We start from the raw sequence: 21,335 nt of genomic DNA, 5'->3' as shown, positions 1-21,335 counted from the left end.
CGGTGAGTTCGGCTAGCTGAAACACGTGGTGGCAAAAATGAAAAAAAGAAAAAAAATCTGCACCCATCTCTAATGGTGAAACCACTGCTGGGCGGTGGATGCCTCTGGGGTGTTTTGCGGTGTGCCGGCCAGCCGATGGGATTGGCAATATCCTCGTTAGTTGTTAGTAAATCCTTTGGACAAGTTTAAACTATATTTTTTCAAATGCACATGGTGCAGTGGCACGGCATTTTTCTAAAGCCACGGATTATATGAATATTTTTTTCTCTTTTAAATTAGATTACCAGTTTAAATCTAGCTTTTCTTATAACCCCTTCCAAAATTCGCTTGGCAATTTCAATCTGGAGGAAGGCAGAGGAGCGGTGATTTGTACAAGCACTGGGAAGCAGAAGTCGGGCTGCCAGCCTACCTTGCACCTCATCGCCAATTTATTACTATTTCTTCAAGAGGGAGGCAGTATTTTTCCTTAATCTGGGCTTTTCAAAGGCTGGTAAAGGAGGGGACTTGATTTCAGCTGTCGTGCTCAAGGCAGGGGTGGAAAGCAAGCCGGTGCATGTACCGAAAAGCATCCAACCACGCAACCCCACGTAATTACACCCTGACGGCAGCGGTGCAAAACTAGGGGCATCAAGAGGAGCAAACACCCGTCTGCTTTAATCGCCACAACTTTGCAGAAAACTCTGTCAAATTAACCTCTCCTGGCAGCCTTGCTTGCTGGGACTCTTTCCCTTCTGGTTTTAAAAATAATGATAATTTTTAAAAATCTGAGATGAACCTGTAAGCTTTGCATGAAGCTTGTGTAGGTACTTTGGGAGCGAAGTGTCTGATGCGGGTGAAAATCCATTTTTTTGGTGCGAGGAGCTGCACGGCGGTGCTGGCCGGGCGGCCCTCGGTGCAGCCGAGCATCCCGCGCTGATAGATGGGCGGTAGATTAATAGTCCTAAGCAATTGCATTATCTAATGAAAAATTTATATAATTATTTTATATAACTTTTTTGGCAGGTATGACCCTGAAATGGATGGTATTGATTGCTGGAAAAGAGCCTGCCCTGTCTGTTGCTAGAATTATTAGAGGAGAATTGATAGTAATTAATACCTGTCTATTTACAGCATTTTCCAGGCTGCTAATTGCAGGAGATCCATTTGGGCTGTTTGGTAGTTGGTATGGGCTGGACGTGGGACTTGTGCTGGGGATGGGGGATCTCAGGGATGCCCATGGCAGAACATCCCTAAAAACCAGGCACAGGGTGCATCTGTACACCAACTGCGTGGCGTGAAGCACCGGAGCACTCTGCTCTGCAAAGCCCTTCCTAAGTCAGGGGAAGCACTAGCAGTAAGCCTGGCTTAACTTCCCAGAAGTTTCCCTTTGTAAACCTTTCCGTACACACGCGTGTGCAAAACCGAGCCTAATTGCATTTAGTCTGTTTTACACCTCCCATGCTTATCCCTCCCCCCTCCCCCTTTTAATTCGGTTACTGTGAAATTTTTGCAGCCCTGCCAAGTTATTTCCTTGGGATATATTTAGAGAAAGCCAGCTCAGCAGAGCGCGCTGGGTGTTTGCGTAAGGATGTTTGTAAATGTTAGCAGGAACGGTGTCGGGCTGGCGGAGCAGATGTCCCCGAGATGCTACCAAGAGCCTTATTTACAAACTTCTAAATGACTGAAGGGGTTTCCTTCTCAGGGATAAGGGGGACGCCGACTTAAGAGATTAAAATCCTATTGTTTCGTGGCCAGAGCTGCTGTCTCAGATTATCCTTTACAAGAGGGGGAAGAAAAAAAAAAAGCCCCGTATTAGCTTGAAACACCATTCAACTGTTTTGCCTTTTTTTTTTTTTTTTTTGAAGCTCAAGGAAAATACAGGGCTGGGCGTTGCTTCTTTCTTTTTAAAGGAGGGGAAGAAAGTGGCTGAGCGTGGCTGTTCCCGGCCGGGCTTACACTGGTGCTTTGTGTGCCAGGGCACCCCGTGCTGGGCACCTCGCAGGTGATGTATTTAAAACAAGCACAAAAAGCTTGTGCTATCCTAGAAGTATAATTAAGCTGAACTTATATACGCAGCTCAGTGTCCCATGGGAGTGCGGTGATGGTGTTTGGGTGGTATGATGGGGATACTGCTACAAGCCCATTTTATTTTTTTTTCTATCATCTTCCTCTTGCCAATACACAAGGCTTCATCCCAGCTTCCTCTTACCTTCTCTTTACCCTAAAATAAACCAAACTCAGTGGGTTCTGGCACATGGGACGGCCATCACACTTCCTCGGCTGCGGTGGGCTGGCATTTTATTTATTTTCATGCACGTTGATGTAACACAGATGCTGCCACCGCGCTGCGGAGGGGACGGATGCAGGAGAGCATCTGAGGGCCCGGTCCAGAGGAAGCAGTCGCTGTGCCATCCTCCCCGGTGTTAATCAGGTTACTGCGAGGTGTGGGAGGGTTCTATTATTAAATTTAAAACCTGGCTATGTAAGATGAAGGCAGCTTTAACGAGATGAAAAGGCTTAACTGGAGTCCAATTAAATTCTGTATTACCTGTTTACGCAGCCTGCTTAAGTCTTGACCTGCATGCTGGTTTCTTCCTTAGGCTGTGCTCTAGGCAAAAAAAAATAAAATCAAAGACAATGGATAGATACCAGATCACCAACATGTCCCGAGCATCCCCACGCACTTGTACCGGAGGCAGCTGCCCTCGAGTGCCTTGTGCTGCTGCAGCTGCGAGGTGTGAGATCCAGCCAAAATCCTCCGATCTGCTCTTCTGGAGAGGAGAGTGAGGGCAAAACTATATTTTTTTGCCAAAAAAAAAAGAGGCAAATTTCCAGCCGTCTTTAGTTTGGCTTTAGGTCTGTGGCATGAAGATATTTGTTCTCTCCGTCTCTGTCGTGTTGGTGGAGGCTGGGGCTGGCAGAGCAGCCAGTGCCCACGGTGCTTCCCACAGAGAGAGCATCCTCTCTGCTGCCTGCCAGCGCCTCGCACCACTGTTCGGAGGTTAATTTTTTTTTAAAAAAAAAAAGTGTTTGGTGAAAGCCAGCCGTAGGACGCTTGGGCGAGCTGCACAGCTGCCTGTGTGACCCAAAGATGGTGGTGGGGACACCGGCTCGTGTTTAACAGCAGAGTAAATACTGCTGATGGGAACTGGGACCTGGTTTTCATCGTTAGTAGAAACCGTCACTGGTGTTGGCGAAGCGTGGTGGGTTCGGGCAGAAAGCTGGGGCTGGGCTAACACTCCAGCCGAGGCGTGCGGGGTCACGGGCTGCCCTGCGGGGTATCGGCTCAGCACGGCGCTGGAAGCCTTGCAGGATGGGGTGCATTGGGGTGCAGCACCTTATCCCACCTTCCAGCCGCTCTTGCAGGTGACTCAGGCTTGTCCAGTGCCTGCTGGCTGGGGATGGAGAGGAGGAATCCAGCTGCTGAATCCCAAGGGCTGGCGTGGGGATGGTGCATCCAGAAAGCTGCCCAGCTTGCCAAACCATCCCTTGTTGGGTGCCGTCAGGTACCGCAGGTGGCATTACCCTGGGGCTGGGGACAGCAATTTCAGCCCACCAGCTCTGCTCTGGTTCTTAAATCCGTCCCCCAAAACCCTTCCAGCTCGGTGGTGCCTCACGGCTCCTCTCGGGTTGAGTCTCCGTGGGGCGGGGGGCAGGAAACCACTCGCCGCACCCTGCTCGCACCAAACCTTCCCGCCTAGCAAAGACCTCAACTGTGCGGTAAAGAGGGCAAATAAATAAAAGCCCCAGTCCGCAGCTCCTCCTGGGGCTGTGGGGTCGGGGGCGCGAGTTGTGTTCCCAGCTCAGCCCGTCTGGGAGAGCAAATTTGGGTGACACCAAGGTGTCGTCAGGGCAGCTCGGGATGCTCCAGGGTCCAGCTGCTCGGTGCAGCTGCGCCGGTGCCTCTTCCCCACCGCTCTTAAATGCAATTAATACAGAGGAATAACCTGATGTCTTCCTAAGGATTAGGTTAAGAAAACAAGACAGTTTTAATAGCTCTTTTATATCCTACGTAGATTTTAGCTGAAAAACCTAACTGGTTTGGCAGCGCAGCCAAATGGCACATCTTTTTCTTTTTTCCTGTTTTTCCCCCATAACCTCATGCCAGCCATCCTGCGCGAGTGGGCTCCTATCGATAATTCAAGTGCCCAGCTCCTGGCTGTGCTGTTTTGTCCAATTTCCATTGCCTCCTGACCTCCATCCTTCTTTATTTGCAAAGCTATACTCGCAGGCAGCGGTAATAAATCAATTAATGACTCTGATGAATCGTTTAATGGCTGACAAAATAACACTACAGTCAACAGCTTGGATCTCTACAGCAGTACCAGAAGACGCTGGTTGACTCAGGGTAGGGAGACGAAACAGAGACTGTTAGCTCAATTAGTGCAATTAGTGTGCGATTTAAAGGCTTAGACGGCATCTGCTGGCGTACCGAGCCGGTGTGTTAACTGAGAGCTTCAGTTTGGAAGCGAAACGCGGCAATCCAGATTGTCATTGCTCCGCTCGCTTCCACCAAAAAAAGGGAAAAAATCCAACGTATGTTGGGAGGAAAAAAAAATTATATATGTATATGCAAGGGTTTGTATATATCTATATACGTGTGCTCTCCAGAGTCCCTAAAAAAAGTTTCTTAACCAAAACAGTGAAAAAAAGGGTGGGGGAAGCCGGGAGAGCAAAAAAGTCCTGTTTTGTTTTTTTTTTTTTTTAATTTGGTGCTGGAAAGCCCTTGGGGTTTGGGTGCTGACCCTCAGGGTTTGGGTACTCACCCTTGGGGTTGGGGAAATTTGTTCCCACTGCCTTTTTTTCCCCTTTTTCTTCCTTTTCTTGCGCATCCCCATGGTTTTGCAGAGCCGTTCCAGCCGCAGCCATGCTCCCATCACTTCACAGGGCTAAAGGTGCCTCAGTGTTTACCTTAGCAGCGGTGATGGGGAGGGGAATAAAAAAGAAATAAAATGTCACTTCGCAGCCTTGTAAATCATTCATCAAGGGCTGACCAATTTGGCTCCCATCCTACGATATTCTCAGGGCACTTGCGGGTTTTTAATTACCGAGTTCTGCCAAGTGCCACATGTGTGAGGAACTTTAAATCCCCGTTTACACTGCAAAGGCATAGGTGAGGTTTCGGGGTGTTTAACATGGAAAAATACTCTTGTGGTTTTGTGGAAAAATGGGCATTTTGCTTAAACATTTTCTTTGGCTGCTTTGCCCTCCTCCCTGGTGCAGAGGGAAGGAGGAGGGCAGCATACTTTCCCCCTGGATCCCCAAATACGTGTCCACCCTCACTCCCCACCGCTTTGGGATCCATTTTGTGTTGGGAGATTCCCCCAGCAAAGGATTATGGTGTGCTGGAAATCTCTTGAAACCATAAAATATCACCTTGGCAGCTTTATTGCAGCGCTCGCCGCCTTGGGAGAGAAGCGTTTTGCGTGATAGAGGGTTTAATAAAGGAAATTCCAAATGGGCTCACTGCAGTTTGGGGCTCGGTCTTATATATTTTTGCGTTAAGAACCGTCATCTGCTTTGCAGAGAAACTGCAATATGTTCATGGCCTTGGATTAAGATTTGGTTTTACTTTTATAGCTGACCCACTTGGGGGGATGGAGGGAGGGGGAGAACTGGGTTCACTCCCTCTCCAGTCTATTTTTGCTGCCGTCTGATGTATAAAAAGAGCCTGAAATGGGCAGGCTTATTTTTCCTGCCAGGACTTTTTTTTTTCTTTTTATTAACTGTAAAAACACTCAGATCTGGCCGTCGGTGTGGGGAAAGCTGCTCGGGACGCCTTGTTCGGGGGAGCGCGGCAAGGGCTGTGCCCGGGGGTGCGGCACCCCGTAACCGAGGGTCGCCCTGGTTATTTTGCAAAGCTGGGGGTCTCTTTTTGGGGAATCAGCCTTGCAGGGTGGGAAAAGCAACCGGGGCTGGATCAGCTGCTGTCGGGATGTGGGATTTGGTGAGGCTGAGGTGCTACAAGCTTTGGGGTAAAACCAAGCCTGAACAGGCTCATGTGTATCCCATCTGCTCACGGGATTTTCTTGGTGGAAAAATTTTCCACCTTTTTTTTTTTTTTTTGTGGCGGATGATTTTCCTCGGCCGCACGTGGTTTTAGGTGTGTAAGTCAATCGTAAAAATTTGTGGAGGGAGTAGTTCAGTGTTCTAAACCCAATTAATATCACTGAGGCTCCCTTGTAACTGCTCTGGGAATGGGGGTGTGTTTGGTGATGGGTAAAGGAGAGTGCACTTCAATGGCACAGGGACCGCTCCTAACCCAGCAGGGATGTGTTGCCAGCAGTGATCTTTAGAGAAAGATCTTTTTCTTACCATTTTCCTTCTGGGTGGGAGCCTCTCATCACGCTGGTGCTTCCCCGAGGCAGTTGCCACCCTTCTTTCAGCAGTTCTGGAGCTGCTCCTTGCGCCGGGAAAAGCTCTTTTGTCCGTCAATGTACATCAGAGAGAGGAAGTAACTGTGAACAGAGATGCTGAGAAGGAGTGACTGGGGTGTCCGGGTATCCCGTGTCTGCTCCCGTCCCTCCTTTTCAGAGCTGGAGCCGCTCGGGTGGCTCTTCCCAGGGAGACGTGAGCAGGAGCGTGACCCCCAGATCGTGTGCAATGGATTTGGAAATTCATAATAAAGCCTTGGCGTGATGGTGAGGTCAGGGAAGCATCTTTTTCAGAGGACGGAACTGAACCGGTGAACGTGCAGGGGGAGGTGGGGTAGGAAAAGCATTTTTAAAGCCTTAAAACAGCTTCCGCCTGAAGCGTTGCATAGGATGAGGCTTCTCCATGGTTTAATGAGACTAAATGCCTGGGTAAATGAAAAGACAGCCCCAGAATCATCCCCAGTTTTTGCACGGCCATCTTCTCCATGGGCAAACTGAAGAGGCCAGTCCTGCTGCGGCTCCGAGCGTCCTCTACTCGTTCCCCCACGGGGGAAAGATGCTTGGGGCGCAGGGAGTGATGCTCAGGGCTCTGGAGGTAATGGGCTAATAGGCTCAATGTGGTGTGGCAGGAGAAACAGCTTTTTTAATGTGTTTTTTTTTCTTAACTCCAACTCAAACCCACCGTGTCTGTACTGGTTTTGTTCCCCGCAGAGCGCAGCTGCCGCCCCGAGTCCCGTGCTTGGAAACATTCCCCCGAACGACGGGATGCCCGGGGGCCCCATCCCACCCGGTTTCTTCCAGGTAGGCTGCCACTCGTCCCCATTCTCGTCTCCACAGCGCGCATGTGTTCGCTTACGCTCTGGATGTCCGCGCTGTCGTGCCTGTGTTTTGTTTGGTTTTGGTTTTGTTTTTTTTCCAAGGGGATGCTAGGGAAGCAGCATGCTCGCATAGCTGACCTGTCTAGGAATAACTTACGTTCTGCTGTCCTTCCACGTTTGCTTTCTATTTTTTTGTGGCCTTATTGCAAATTTCTTTCTTGCTCGATGAGGTTACTGTGTATTTACAACTGATGGTTTTTTCCAAAGCTGCTTGGTTTGTGTTTGGGTTGAGATTGTATTTGTTCTCCAGTCCTAACAGACGTGCGTAATTGAAAACATTCTGGATTTTGATTCCTGAAACTTTTTCCCCTCCTCTCTGGTTAACCGCTTGATTTTTTCCAAATGCAATCACTGAAAGCATTAACAAACGCTGGCTGTGGCTGCAGGCAGGAGCCGGCTCCAGCCAAGTCCCTGAATGCTGTGGAGGCACCTTGTAAGCAAATACCTCACAAAGTCCCCAAAGTCCTCCCGCTTCTTCCTTCTCCCATGCCAAGCTCTGACCGAGGAGGGGGTAACGTATGTTTGGGGTGACACTGATGGCGGGGATCTCAACAAGCGCTCAGAAAAGGAGTTTTCAAAACTTGAACCGTGGGGGTTTTCTTGATTTCTCTGGAATCTCTTTGCACTGGTTTGCAGCGGCGTAAGCTCTTGGTGCATTAAAATCTTCCTTCTTGAGGAAGAAACACTTGTTCGTGTAACAAATGGGATCAGATTTGAAAGGAATATTTGTTTTGGCAAGCCGCTTTTTTTTTTTTTTTTTTAATCTGGGCTTGTGATTTGTATATTGGAGAACTTCTCGGGCAGTAGACAGGCGAACTTGATAAGGCACTTATGATTTATTGTGGTGATATCTGAGCATGGTACTGCCGTTTGCATGTGTATTGGAAGGGGGAAGTAGGGTCCTGTCTTTTGGTTTTTTTTAGAGAGATCCCATTTCCTGAACATGTTTCTGACAAAGTAAGAATGTCTGATATCGATCGGGAACCCTAAAACGGGCCAATCTTGTAGCAGCGCTCGGTGGCACGGGGTGAAGCCAACGGCAGAGACGCTATCTCGCAGGTCATAGCTGCTGCCAGCAATCTGAGTGCCAAGCTGCCGCTTCCAACAAATCTGTCTCCAAAAGCCCCGATCTCGCCCCGAGGCGAAGCTGAGTGTCCTTTGGTGCTCGTGCTTCACGCAGAGCTGCAAAACTGGCACCAAGTTAGGGCAAGGCTTCAAGAGGATGGGTTGGCTTTCCCCAAGAGGGGAAGGTGAGGAAGAGGAGTCGCATCTCCCCAGACATGCTGTGCATGTTCCCATCTTGGCTCTTCACGTTGACAGCCTCCAAGCTGCCCCCCCTGCTTTTCTCTCTGCCTTCCCATGGCATTTTTTGCGCCGAGGGTCTAACTTGGGAGCAAACAACCCATTACAGCTCCCTGCTTCTCGTGCGGCTGGAGGAGGAGCTGCTGGGGATGGGGGCTCAAAAGCAGCCCCAGTTTCTTAGGACCTTTGTTGGGGTTGTCCTGAAGACCCAGCAGAAGTAATGGCACCGGTGCAGCTGTCATTCACACGGACGCTGCCCGTCCCCAGCGCTGCCGGAGGGAAGAGAGGACGGGCGCGATGCATATGGCTCACATGTGACATCTCAAGAGCCTGCCTTTCCTGAAAGCCCTCCAACATCTGGTTTCTCCTTCCAGCCCTGGGGATGGAGAGGAGGAGGGGAGAAGAAAAATCCCACCTTTTAACACAGTCTGAACATCCCCCACGCTGCGTGAAAGCCCGTCTGATTTATCACGGGTGCTGGAGACCAACTCTTGCAGAGGTGGCCTGGAGGCTCGGCAGCAAGACGGTTGCAGCAGGGGTAATTTCTTATATCTGTAGGAAATCAAAGCGCCGAATTCAAGAGGGTGAAACAAAAAAGATCACAGGAGATGCAAAGGACTTCTCCTCGACCCTTTCCGTGCCAGCCGTGGGAGTGGGTGCGGTTCCTGGTGGTACCACCTTGGCCGGTGATGGGAGGCCAGAGGATGGAGAGGTCTTGAGGGTTTTCAGCATCTCACTCTTCTGCTCTATGCTGCAAGCACCAGGGACCTGCAGGGATAGCCCTGAGGATAGCAGGCATGGGCAGACTGTTTTCTAGAGGTTTTAGAGGGCCTGATCCTGTCCTGGCATGGCGGGGCATCACAGCAGGAGCTGAGGTTGCAGAAGCCCTGTCTTGCCACCCTGGGGGTGCGTGAACCCCCCCAGCCCTGCGCATTGGGATGTGCGCTGCTGTCTGGCAAAGGGAAAAAACTATACGGGTCATTCATGGGAGCTGGTAGCCGAAAAACCCACAGGGGTGAGCTTGAGGGAGAAGCGATGCACCGGGAAGGGGAGAAGAGGAGTCCGGGCTGCAGTGCCCACCCACAGGGAGAGCCCCTGCCCCGTGCTGGGGCTCAGCAGCGACTGTCGGGATGGGGGCCAAGGGAAATGCAGCTCGCAGAGTCTCCCAAAACCTTCCCAAAACAATGGGAAAGGAGAGGCCCTGGGCACCCTCGGGTTTCCTGGGCATCGCGTGGTGCCGGCCGACGGCACGGCATCGGGCAGCGCTCTGACAAAAGGCAGCTGGGTTGGTGGCTGGCATGGGTAGATGCTTTTATTTAAATCTCTCTCTTTGTCCCTTTGAGATCAGCAAACAAACCCTCTGCTCATCCTCCTAAAGGTCATCAGAGGCGTTCCCGCCTTTGTTTTGAAAGCTGGATTGATGCCGGGGTACAGATCCCTCAAAGCAGGGATGGGGGGGTGCCAGGGAAGTGTAGGAAGGAAAATGAAAAATTGAAAGCAATTAATACCGCACCTTCCTAAAACTAAATAAATAGGGGGGATACCCAGTCAGCAGCCCCCCGCCACGGCTATGCCTCCTCTCCCCAGCGCGAACTCCCCGCGCCGCCCCGTACCCCGCGCGCTGATGAAATGGAAAGTTGACCATAAATCAATGTCGGCGGCTGCGTTAGCTATGCATCAGCGGCTCGGCGCCGAGATGCACCAAAACAAAGCGCCGCCTGCTCGGTGTTCCCACACTGCCCCCTAATGCAGAGAGACCTCGGGAACTGGGGAGGACAGGGGGCTTCGCAGTGCGGGGGGATCCCCCCAACACCCCCGGCCCTCCCCGCATCCTGGGGTGCAGCTCTTTGGGTAAGGTCACCCACGGCGGGTGAGGATGGTGAAGCCAGGCCGGACTCCATGTTGTCCTGCTGCCTCCTCGGATGCCACCATTTTCCCCCTGCTTGGCTCTCTGGGCACCTGGTTGTAGCGGGAGCTGCCATTGTCACTCTACGGTCAACCAGCTCCGGTGAGGTGGCACAAGAGCCACAAAACCGGACTGCCCATCACGAAATCCCAGGGCAGAGCTGGTGATCAGCCTTGTACCAGGCAGGGTTTGAAGGAAGATGGGTTATGAGCTGGAGGAAAGGAAAAGCAAGTGCTGGAGAAAGTTTTGGGTTTTTTTTCTGGAAGTTTAGTAGGATGCCCGAGGCTTTTGTACCAAGCGTCTGGAGCATATGGTGGGATTTGCAGTCAACTTTCTCTCGGGTGCTCCAGCCAGATGGAGGTGACTGTTCTTGGCTCCGACTGACATGGGTTTGTTTCCTGAAGAGCTTGTGTTTAACATATTCCTTAAAACCAGGCTCTGTAGTTGGGAGCCCCAGCTGCAGGCAAAGCAGAGCTCCTGCCCACGGCTGCCTTCCACTGTCTGCGGGGGAACGTGGCCCGACTCGCCTTGCCTTGCTTTTCCCTGCCTTGCTTTTCCCTGCCTTGCTTTTCCCTGCCTTGCTTTTCCCTGCCTTGCTTTTCCCTGCCTTGCTTTTCCCTGCCTTGCTTTTCCCTGCCTTGCTTTTCCCTGCCTTGCTTTTCCCTGCCTTGCTTTTCCCCTCTCTTGGGAAGGTACAGTTGGGTCCTCACCCAGCACCACGTTCTGGAAGGTGACCATGGTCCTCCTCTCAAGGGCACCTGGAGCATCTCCAATAGGCTTCTTCAGGGATATCTAATTTTTTTTCATTGAGAACTTGCAAAACTTCCCTCTCCTTCAGTAGGAGTAAACCTCCTATTCATATAAACCCAGGCACGTCTTTAATTAATTTCCGTCTATTTTAGTTTTTCCTGATGTCAAAACTGGTAGGCAGGGGCAGGTATTTTAAAATACAAGATGCCTTCGTGTTGCTAACCCTAAGTTGTCAGTATCTCATGGCAGCGATGCTTTGCCTTCTTGTACCGTCCTGCATTGTTCTGCCACCCCCAGACGTGCTTGAAGATGATTTTAAATAGAAAAACTCCCCCATTAGCTGAAAGTATGTAGCCTATAAAACATGATCCATTTGTGGTGAATTACGCTGGAAACATAAATTGACACGTGCGGAGCTATGATTGCTCGTGCCATTTTCCATCTTTAATATTTTACAAGAAGTTTTGAGGAGTCGAGCTCATGTAAAGACAGAGTGGAAATAACCTGATCGCCTGGAAACTCCCCTTAGAAAGCAGCAGCAGCAACAAACTTTGGTCGTCTGATGGGCCAGGTTGGGCTTTTAAAGTCCCTGTAGTGTAGAAGGGGGTGGGAAATGGAGCAGATGAGGTTGGGGCAACAAGAGCTATCAGAAAGTTTCTTCTAATGCCATTTTAGATGTTTGGGGGTTTTTTGAGACAGCCACAGGAAGGTGAAGAGTAACTCCCCACCCCGCTCTGCAAGGCATCCAGTTTGGGAAAAAAATATTAAAAAAAAAAAAAAGAGAAAACTCTGAAGATGTTGGAATTTCTCTGGTTGGGGAAAGTGCTGGTCTGGAGATGTGGGTGAATTAGCTGCAGAACAGGTCCTGCTCGCCCGGCACAGTGTGTCGGATGGAGCTCTGCCGCGAGGATGCAGCGCTTGGAATTTGGGGTCTGGAGGGAGGTGGTGCGGAGGAAGCAGGACTGTGCGTGCGTTCAGCCGCCTCTTGTAACAGCACTAGTTAATAACTGCTAAATACATGTTTCTTAAGAAAAAAAAAAAAAAAGGGTTGTTCTGTTGGTTGGAGCCCACGTGTCATCTCTGCAAAACACTTGTCTCAAACCGCCGGGATCCATCGGGATCATCTGCCGCTTCCTCTGCAGCCAGGGAAGCCCGTGCGAAAAAGCAGCCGATCCGGCAGGCGGCCGCGGCCCTGGAACATCTGCAAATATTTACGGATATAACAATATCCAGAGGGTCTGCGTTTCTGACAGAGCAGCGGGGGCATGGGAGGGGGCTGTGGCGGTTGGAGCCCAGAGCGAACATTTCAGATGCTGCTGCTCGTTGCCGTTTTGAAAAAGCAAGAGAAGAAGAGGGGGAAGGAAAAAAAGGAAGAAAAACCCCTTTCAGCGCCTCCCCGCCTGCCAAGACATTTGCACGAGCTGGGTGTCTGCAGTCATGGTATGCAGAGGTCTCGCACATGGGGTAACACAACGGCGAGGATGCGGCAGCACCAAGCCCGGAGCATCCCAGGGAGCAGCCCCGGGCGGCAGGACCACGCGCCGAGTACGCGTTCAGCAGCACAGACAACCAGCGCTGTCCTGATCCGATTGCCACAGGGGATTTTTATCTGGTGAAAAATGCCGCGGTGTCTTACAGATGTTTTCTCTGCAAGAGCCAGGCGCTGCTTGCTCTGAGGCTCCCAATGCAGCCCCAAGGCATCACCTCCAGGGTGGCCATGTCCCTCATGCGTTCCATACCTGTTTTCCCCATGCCCTCACAGGCTGGGGGATACGAGAGGGGGGACATCAGGGGTTTAACCAGGACGTCAGGATGGGGTCTGGGTGCCTGTCCAGTCGGTATCTGGGTAACAATGTCCTAATCCTTGTGGCGCAGCAAGGCAGGTGCTGTGGGGGACCTGTTGGCTCTTGTGTTGATGGATCTTGAGAGTTGGCCTCTGTGAGTCCTTGTTTGTCCTTACCACTTGGTTTCATTGCTTGTTCGCCTTTGCCAGTCTTCCCTAGCCCAAGTCCTGCAGCTGTAATGTGTAGGACAGGCTTTGGTGGTGGCCAGACCTCATTGGGGGTGCTGTCCTCCGTGAACCGGTGGTGGGAGGTGGCTGCTGCCCCTGGTGTGGTTTGGATTCGCACAGTTACCCACCTCAGAAGCAAAAATAAGTCAAGTTTCTTGCATGGAGATGACTTCTGCTAAAGGTGGTTGATGCTACAGTTGGACCACAGAGGTTTGTCTGCTCCACTGCAGTGGGACGTGGATGGAGAAGCAGTTGTGTTGGCACCAGGGGGGTTGTCCTGAGGTGCTGTGACCTCTTCCAGCCAAGGTCTGCTGGGCTGTAGAGGCTGGTTGCCTTTGGCTCCTGTAGAAGAAACGGTGGTGTGAATGGTGGGACTTCATTTCCCTGCCCGGGGAGGCTGGTAGTTTAAATCCACTTGGCTCCATCTCGCCGCCAAACCGTTCAAATTTAAAAAAAAAAAAAAAAAAAAAAAAGAGAGGGAAAAATCCCACCCTCTTACTTTATTTACATTGCACTCAAGTTTCTGCTGTACAAAAGATTTGCAGGTGCAAATATGTCCTGCCTTCATTAACTTCCCCTCCCTTTTTAATTTATGTGATTTCAATTTTCCTTCCCTGTACTGTTAATTAGGGGACCCTCTAATCAGTACCATTATCACAGTGGTATTCATGTTTAGGAAAGCTGCTAAACAAATGCTTGCAAAATTGCTAAATGGCTAATTAATGTCTGTTAATTAAGAAAATTGCTCATGGTAACAAACCATGCCATTGCTGGCAGCAGCTAGAAGGCGAACACTTGTTGAAATTAGTAACGAGGCAGGTAGAGAACATCTGCTCCGGCGCCGGTCCTGGAGCCTGCCGTCGCTTCCCATCACCTCCTGACAAAGCTCCTTTGCTTTTTCTACCAATTACACCTCCTTTGACTCAAAAAATCCTACTTTTTTTTTTTTTCTTCTCCTTACGTTAACACGCATCGGTTTATTCTTGCACTGAGCAAATTTTTCCAAGCAAATTTTCGTTTTGTGCTTTTAAGGGAAATCTGGGGGGGAGAGGGGAAAAGTGGGTTTTCAAGCCCAAAATGTCAGCGGCTGCTGCATCACAGCCTTAAACCTGCACCGACTAATCTCTCCTTTTTTCCCTTAGACATCCTTTCTTTGCTCGCAAGCCATTTTACTGGCGTCCGTAGGGAATGCACCTCGAGGAAGGATGTTGCACCCACACGGGCTGGCGCTGCAGCCCCGGCCAAACGCTGCCCAGGCGCGAGCTGGGACGTGCTCCTCGTCCTCTCGCTCCAGCACCTCCACTGAACCACCATCAAAAAAAAAAAAAAAAAAGAAAAACCAAAAAACCCCAGAGGTGTTTCCAACCTTTGGCATGAGAGAGGATAAAATGGTTTTGTTGGGTTTTTTTTTTTTTGGGTTTTTTGGGTTTTTTTTGGTTTGGGGGTGTTTTTTTGTATTTCCCCCCAACCTCTCTGGTCCTCTCCTGTGTATTTTTTCTTCCTCATTGCACACCCTTGCAAAGTGTTTCCCTGTGTGTTTATCATTGCAGACTTGGTTGAACTACCGGACCGTTTACCGTCAATGTGGCTGCTATATTTTGACAGATGTTCTGATTTTTAATTTTTTTTTTTTTTTTTTTTTTTTTTTTTTTTTTTTTTGCATAAATCATTATTCATTGTTCGGCTACGAATGAATAGAAACTCAATTAGAAAGAGGAAAAAAAAAAAAAAGAAAAAAATTTAAAATGAGAGAACCGACTTCCCAACAAAACAGGTCCACCCATGAAATCCTTTTTTTAGCTCTTTCTGCGCTTTCATGTGCTAATCTATAACCTCCTTCTACTGTCTGACCTCACAGGGACCGCCTGGGTCACAGCCCTCGCCACACGCACAGCCTCCACCCCACAACCCTAACAGCATGATGGGACCCCACAGTCAGGTAAAGACACAGGCGATGGGTAGGGCTGTGAACCGGGACGTGCGCTCGATTTGCCTTTTTTTTTTTTTTTTTTTTTTTTTTTCCTCTGTAAGTATGCTGGGCAGCGGGTACCCGCTCCCCCGGGGAGCATCCCCCTGGGCAGCCCAGCTCCGAAGCAAAAATGCTGGGGTTTTTTCCCATTTTTCTTTCTTTTTTTTTGGATGTGCAGTTGTCAATGGACTGAGAAGTCAATCATGGGTATCAGACTGTTTTACCTTCCCAAGGTAGCCTGAGAAATTTAACTTGTGGGTTTTTAAGCTTCTGTTAGTAGCAGCAGTTGTAAAAAAAAAAAAAAAAGTAACTTTAAGTCTTTCTTCTTTTTTTTTCAGTACTTAGCATTGGGGTTTTTTTTATGTGTGCGTGTCTGTATGTGCTTATTTGCCACTTTTTTTAATATATCTCTATATATTTAAACTTTGAACAGTATCTAACACTCAGGGTTTCCCATGCACTAATTTTTTAACAGCCTCACCTAGTATTGCCGATGTCACACGCTCTCAAACAATAAATCTGCAGAGAAAATATTAAAAATGGACTCCGGACAACTCTTTTTTTTTTCTCTCTTTTTTTTTTTTTTTTTGTTGTCTTTTGAAATCTCACTTTTTTAAAAAAAGGATGTCTCCAGACAAAAATAACAGACAAACACGGTGTGAACAGTCTAACCGGCGTGCGTGGGGAGCGTGCTGCCCCCCCGCAGCTCGGTCCTCACCTCCCTTTTGTGTCCCCGCAGCCGTTCATGTCACCGCGCTACGCCGGAGGTCCCCGGCCCCCCATCAGGATGGGCAACCAGGTACTGCGGCGGCGGGTGTCCTGGGGGTGGCTGTTATTTGGGGAGGGGGACACAGACCAGGCGTCCTGCAGATGCTCCTTGGGTTTGGATGGCAGGCATCCCCTCCCTCGGGCATCCTCATTTTCTTCGTGCTGGAGCATCAAGTGACACATAACCATTTTATTTAAATTTTATTTTGATGTTTGGGTATATCCACGGTGTAAACGGTGGCGAGGCGTGTGCCAGTTTTTATTTATGGCATTTTCAGTGTGTGCTCGCTGCCTGGCTGGATTTTCCCTGCGATCGCAGAAAATTAAAGTGATGGAGATAATCCCGCAGCTGGGTTGACCGACCGCTTAGAGCAACGGCGGGGTCAAGCGGGGCAGGTCACTGCTGAATTTTTTGGGTTGGGTTTATCCTCTTATCCCAGCTTAAACAAGGGCAGTTTGTTTCTGGTCTTACGCACGGAGGCTTCCACCCCACGCACTGCCCAAACACGTGGCTTTTGCTTGAGGGATTCGTCTCGTTCCCAGTGATGCTGTGCAGATCCGCAGGGTAATGACCGAACCAGAGATTATTTGTCATTAAAGGAAACCTGCAATTCCTTTGCATAGCAAAGGTGGCTGCACAAAAATTAACTTGGGAGCTTGTTTTTTGGCTAACTGTTATTTTTAGATAGCTCTGATTAGCAGAAAGAGCAGGATAGGCAGGAAATAGGATGTAGCAGCCTGCTTGGTGTTTGTGCTTGATGGGTTTGAGACTTGAATCGCTGGAACCTGCAAAATGATGGTGAGATGTAGCTGAGAAAAACTCAAGGGGGGCTGATGTGGGACCTTCAAGAGCCTCCCACCCAGGGCACTGGTGGCTAGTTTAGCAAGTTATTAATTAATGACACCTTCTAATGGGGCAGTTTAACAGGCCTCTGTCCTGCTGCAGTACCCAGTGCCACTGGAGGTGAGCATGAGGAGCTGGGGTGGCTGCTCTTCCAGCAGGGTCGAGCATCCATCGGTGGGTAAAGTTAGAAAGATTTTAATTTTTTCCTCCCAGTCACCACATATAAAACACAGGTTTGTACCTACCAAGAGTTCAGCGAGGTTATGGTCACATCCAGAGGGACAAGAGGAATAAACAGGTGGGCAGGAACGTCAGGCAGCAGAAGTATAAATATCCATCACTACAACCCTTCTGGTTTGTCTTTGTCCTGCTGCCAGCTTCCAAGCTGCAAAAAAATGGGGACCAGGCAGATTCTGCCTCAGTGTGTCCATGTGCAGCCGGTGCCTGCACTGTGCTCCAGCGGCGGGATCTGTGTCAATACTCGAATAAAAGGCAGTGCTGTAGCAAAACTGTTTACTGTTTGCTTCCCCCAGGCAGATGGTATCTGCCTTTTTCTCCCCCTTTATCTGTTCGGAGCAGCCTTTGAACTTTAAATAGTTGTGTTGCCTGAGCAGAGCTGGGTTTGGGAAGAGGGAGCATCCACCTGCCCCCTGTGCTTGCGTGGGGACGGGTCCGAACGCTGCTCTGCTGCAAATGGAGCATCTCCCTGTCTGCAGCCGATGAGTCGCTGCAACCTGTACAGTTTGGCCCTGGCAATGTGTAAATACCAGGGAGCCATGCTGGTGGTCCCCTTTCCCTGCCGGCCTTGAGACCTCTGCCCACACAGCCCAGCATTTCCCCCGCTCCCCTAAAATACAGCAGCCTGGCGGCACATGGGATGCAGGGAGAAGAGGAAACGCTGGTGCCTTGTTGGGTTTTTAGAGGCTGTTTGTGAAAGGGAAGGGGAGGCAAATGTCTGGAGGCCGTAGGAAGATGCCGGGATGCAGGACGCAGTGGGATGCGGGATGCTCGGGCAGCTCGGGTCATGCTGCAGCAGGAGAGGTTGTGCATCCTGGGGAATGCACTGAGGAGCCCATCGAAAGCCTAAAGCCTCAACCCAAATCTATCTCCATGGGCTGTATTTTAGCAATTATTATTTTGTAAAAATCTTCCTTGTTTTCACAGCCCCCGGGCGCCGTTCCCGGTACACAGCCATTGCTGCCCAATTCAATGGATCCCACGCGACAGCAAGGTAAACCCAGCGGAGGAGGGTTGAACATTGTTTTTCTCGTTAGCTGTTAATTTGGGACCTGGAGTGGCTGCTGTGCAGTGTAACGCCCCTGCTTTCCTCCCAACAGGGCACCCTAACATGGGCGGCCCCATGCAAAGGATGAATCCTCCGCGAGGGATGGGCCCCATGGGTCCTGGTCCACAGGTAAGCCCGGCGCCAAAGAGCGTCTTCTCCCCCCTCTGCCCTGTTTCCCCATTAGTGTTAATGCGTTTTACATTAGTCTTGCATCTGGAAAATCCCTCCTTTTAACGGGAGTGAGATCTTCAGAGCTCATTAAGGGTATTGCAGCCTCCCTCTTGCCCTACTGTCAAAGGGGATGGCACTTAGCGCCGCGCTGGAGCAGCCTTTTGAGTGCATTACACTGCCTGCCTGGGAAATAGTTATGACCCTAACAGCAGGAAAGGGAAAGGAGGTTTGCATTAAAAATAAATAAATAAAAAGAAACGGCAAAGATCCCTTTAGCAGGGGAATAAGGCTTTCCTCTGCAAGGCTCCCCTCCGCCTGCCCTTCCCTGCTGCCTGCTTGAGCTCTGTGTTTCAGGCAAGGGGAGTGAACTCTTGAAATTAAGCAGATCTGGGTTAATATATGCTGTCTTTCCATTGATTCACTTTACGGAGTGGCGTTTTGTTGACTTACTCCTGTTTGTTCCTTCTGCGAGACTTCAAAACCGGATTACCATATTTTGGTTGGAGGTTTATCCTCTCTGCCTCGTCGCCTACGTTGAGTTTGTAGTGCGAGGATCAGAGTCTGTCAAGAGACGAGCGGGTGTGCTGGAGTTTTGTTTTGTTTTGTTTTGTTTTTCCCCTGGAGACTGTTGAGATAAGTGAATATTGTGTAAAGAGGGAGTTGTGTCATCTCTTTTTGACACCAGCCTGAGGATGCTGCTCAGGGGTACCCGGCTGTCTCTGCAGGCACCCAGATCCATCCTAGGGCAGGGGATAAAGAACCTGTGCGAGCATCGTTTCAGACAAGCCCTCTGATAGCGCTACTGCTCTGCTTAAAATCCTCCTTTCCAGGAGGATCGCACTCAAAAAAAATGTCATTTGTTAGCATGGCCTGTGCCAAGGAGAGCAGCGGCCGTTTGCCTGGGGGAGGCTGCTCGCTTCCCACTTGCAGAGCTCGCTGCAAAACTTGGAAGCCGTGAGCGCGCATTCAGCGCCGCGTGGGCTGGCGGTGGCTCCGGGAGCCGGCAGGAGCTGTGAAATGTTCCGAGCTTTTATTTTTGACTCTGCCGTTCCCTGTGTAGGTACATTAGGGGAGAGGCTTCTGAAAAGGCTGCTTTCCCCTGGGGAAGCGCTGGGCTTCCCAATCTGGCACCCGCCGGGCGCTGCCTCCCAGGAACGAGCGCAGGCAGCCACCAAAAATATCCAACCAAACCCAGCAGCCCCTCGCACCTTGTGTGCCCAGGACTTTTTTTTTTCTTTAAGCTTTGCATCAGGACCTTCCCAAATGCTCCTTAAATTATCCCAAAGGATGGCAGAGCATCCAGCCAGGACATCCCGGCATCCTGACAACAGCTACTTCTTACGCACCAGCGATGAATCATCCCTTACAGCTGGTCGCCGCTGCCTTTTTCCCTTTAATAGTCGCAGCTTTAGCTCTGCAGAGGCCAGGGTTAGGTTTGCCGGTGCCTCGATGAAGAGGTTTTGTAGCTCGCTGGATTTCAGCAGCATCTTGCCAGAGCTCGGCATCCAGGTCGCTCGGCACAGCTGCGTTCCCTCCCTGAGCATCTTTCAGATGGCTTAGTTTTCCAGCCTTTCAGCTCCAATTAAAAACGCGTTTGGTTGGGTTTTTTTCTTTTTGAACAAGGCGTTTGTTGCTACTATTGAGTGTAAATGGCTGGAATTTTGATCAATTAAGGACTTGCTGGTAATTTGTTTGGGGAAAACCCTCTTCTGCCTCTTCAAAACAAACTTTGGCATTGCCCTCAGCAGAGCACCGTGCTCCTGTCCATCCATAAATCCAGGGAAAAGTCGACGGCGCTGAAGTATTGCACTTGAAATCCAGCTCAGAGTGCTCCGAGGGGCTGTGAAATAGGAAGCAGCCAGCTGTCCCCCCTCCTGCCCTGGCAATTTTGTCTCTAAATGGCAGAAACACAGCCCAAAAAGATGCATTACGGCAGTGAGGGGGAGGCAGCGTGACCTAAATCCGGCTGCTCATCGCCTGGAAGGCACAGGGAGCAAAGCGCAGACCAAATGGAGCGCGGCATTCGGGGAATTCCTTCACTGCCTTGGGCTGGGCTTTGTACTAGAGCTGGTTTTAGGAGATGAGGGGTGCAGATCTGAGGCTGCCGGTCCGGGCTGGAGGCTGAGCCGGGCTGAACTAAGCTGGGAGTGGAGCCCCAAGGGGCTGCCTGTCCTAACCCGCTCCCCAGGGCTGCAGACCTGCTCAGGGGATATAGCAGGGAGCTGGGAAGCACCAGGAAAACATGCCTGGCTTGGTTTTCCCTGCTCCAGCCGTCGTCCTGGGAGCAGGGGCTGGATGCTCTGTCTTGGGGACATTCACACAGCCTTTTCCCATCCTTATGCTGCAGCAATAGCCTTCCAAGCACGACCTTCTTTTCTCCTTGTGCCCCTGTTTCCTCCTGCACAAAAACACAAACCCAAAAGGCTGTTGCTGTTTTCCCTCCGCCAGCATGGCGTCAGAGACCAGGGGAGACTTTGGGGCTCAGCCTGGCTCCGTTCCATATTTAGCTGCCCAGGGTTTTTATAAATGCAGTTGCTAACTGCCTGTACATTCATCATAATCTAGTTTTTTTTAAAGCTCATTTTTGCAAATTAACCCTCTGGTTGTTTTGTTTGTTGGTGGTTGTTGGGTTTTTTTCTTTTCCCTTCTCTCGTTTTCTCCGTTTTCCATTCCCATTACAGTACGCTGACCCTTGCTTATCGTTGCAGAACTACGGCAGCGGCATGAGACCTCCACCCAACTCCCTTGGTCCCGGCATGCCTGGAATTAACATGTAAGGCAAAACCCATGCTGGGGATGTTTCGCTGCCAACTCGGGCTTTGTGGGATCGTGTGGCTAAAAACACATTATTTTATTTTTTCCTGTTTAATTTTGACCCCAGGGGGCCGGGAGCCGGCAGACCGTGGCCGAACCCCAGCAGTGCTAATTCAGTGAGTATCCCGCAGGGATCCAGAGCAGGTCTGGTCAAGGACTGTCCCACGAACAGGGTGATTCCTCGTTAGCTGAATCCTGCTAACGAGAGGGTGTTCCCCAGGTTGCATCTAAAACCTAAATGCTGCTCCCATGCTGCTCTCCCTGCAGTGGGGTGCAGCTATGGG

At 50.4% G+C, this 21,335-nt stretch overlaps 1 protein-coding gene across 4 annotated transcripts in view; it reads left to right on the top strand.

The window, feature by feature from the left end:
- SSBP3 (single stranded DNA binding protein 3) overlaps positions 1 to 21,335 on the top strand; it is a 52,665-nt gene that overhangs the window by 26,710 nt on the left and 4,620 nt on the right. For 2 of the 4 annotated variants that reach the window (XM_065655793.1, XM_065655795.1), the window contains exons 5-11: positions 7,065 to 7,154; positions 15,059 to 15,139; positions 15,909 to 15,968; positions 17,946 to 18,012; positions 18,119 to 18,195; positions 20,946 to 21,010; positions 21,119 to 21,167. In XM_065655793.1, the coding sequence (XP_065511865.1) occupies positions 7,065 to 7,154; positions 15,059 to 15,139; positions 15,909 to 15,968; positions 17,946 to 18,012; positions 18,119 to 18,195; positions 20,946 to 21,010; positions 21,119 to 21,167 (489 nt within the window). The remainder of the gene's footprint in view (positions 1 to 7,064; positions 7,155 to 15,058; positions 15,140 to 15,908; positions 15,969 to 17,945; positions 18,013 to 18,118; positions 18,196 to 20,945; positions 21,011 to 21,118; positions 21,168 to 21,335) is intronic. The other 2 variants (XM_065655794.1, XM_065655796.1) reach the window with 1 other exon arrangement.

This window comes from Caloenas nicobarica, chromosome Z (assembly GCF_036013445.1).
Source record: "Caloenas nicobarica isolate bCalNic1 chromosome Z, bCalNic1.hap1, whole genome shotgun sequence".
In the NCBI taxonomy this organism is placed as follows: domain Eukaryota; kingdom Metazoa; phylum Chordata; class Aves; order Columbiformes; family Columbidae; genus Caloenas; species Caloenas nicobarica.
The sequence above is the reverse complement of the archived record's forward strand: the minus strand, read 5'-3'. Positions and strand labels throughout refer to the sequence as shown.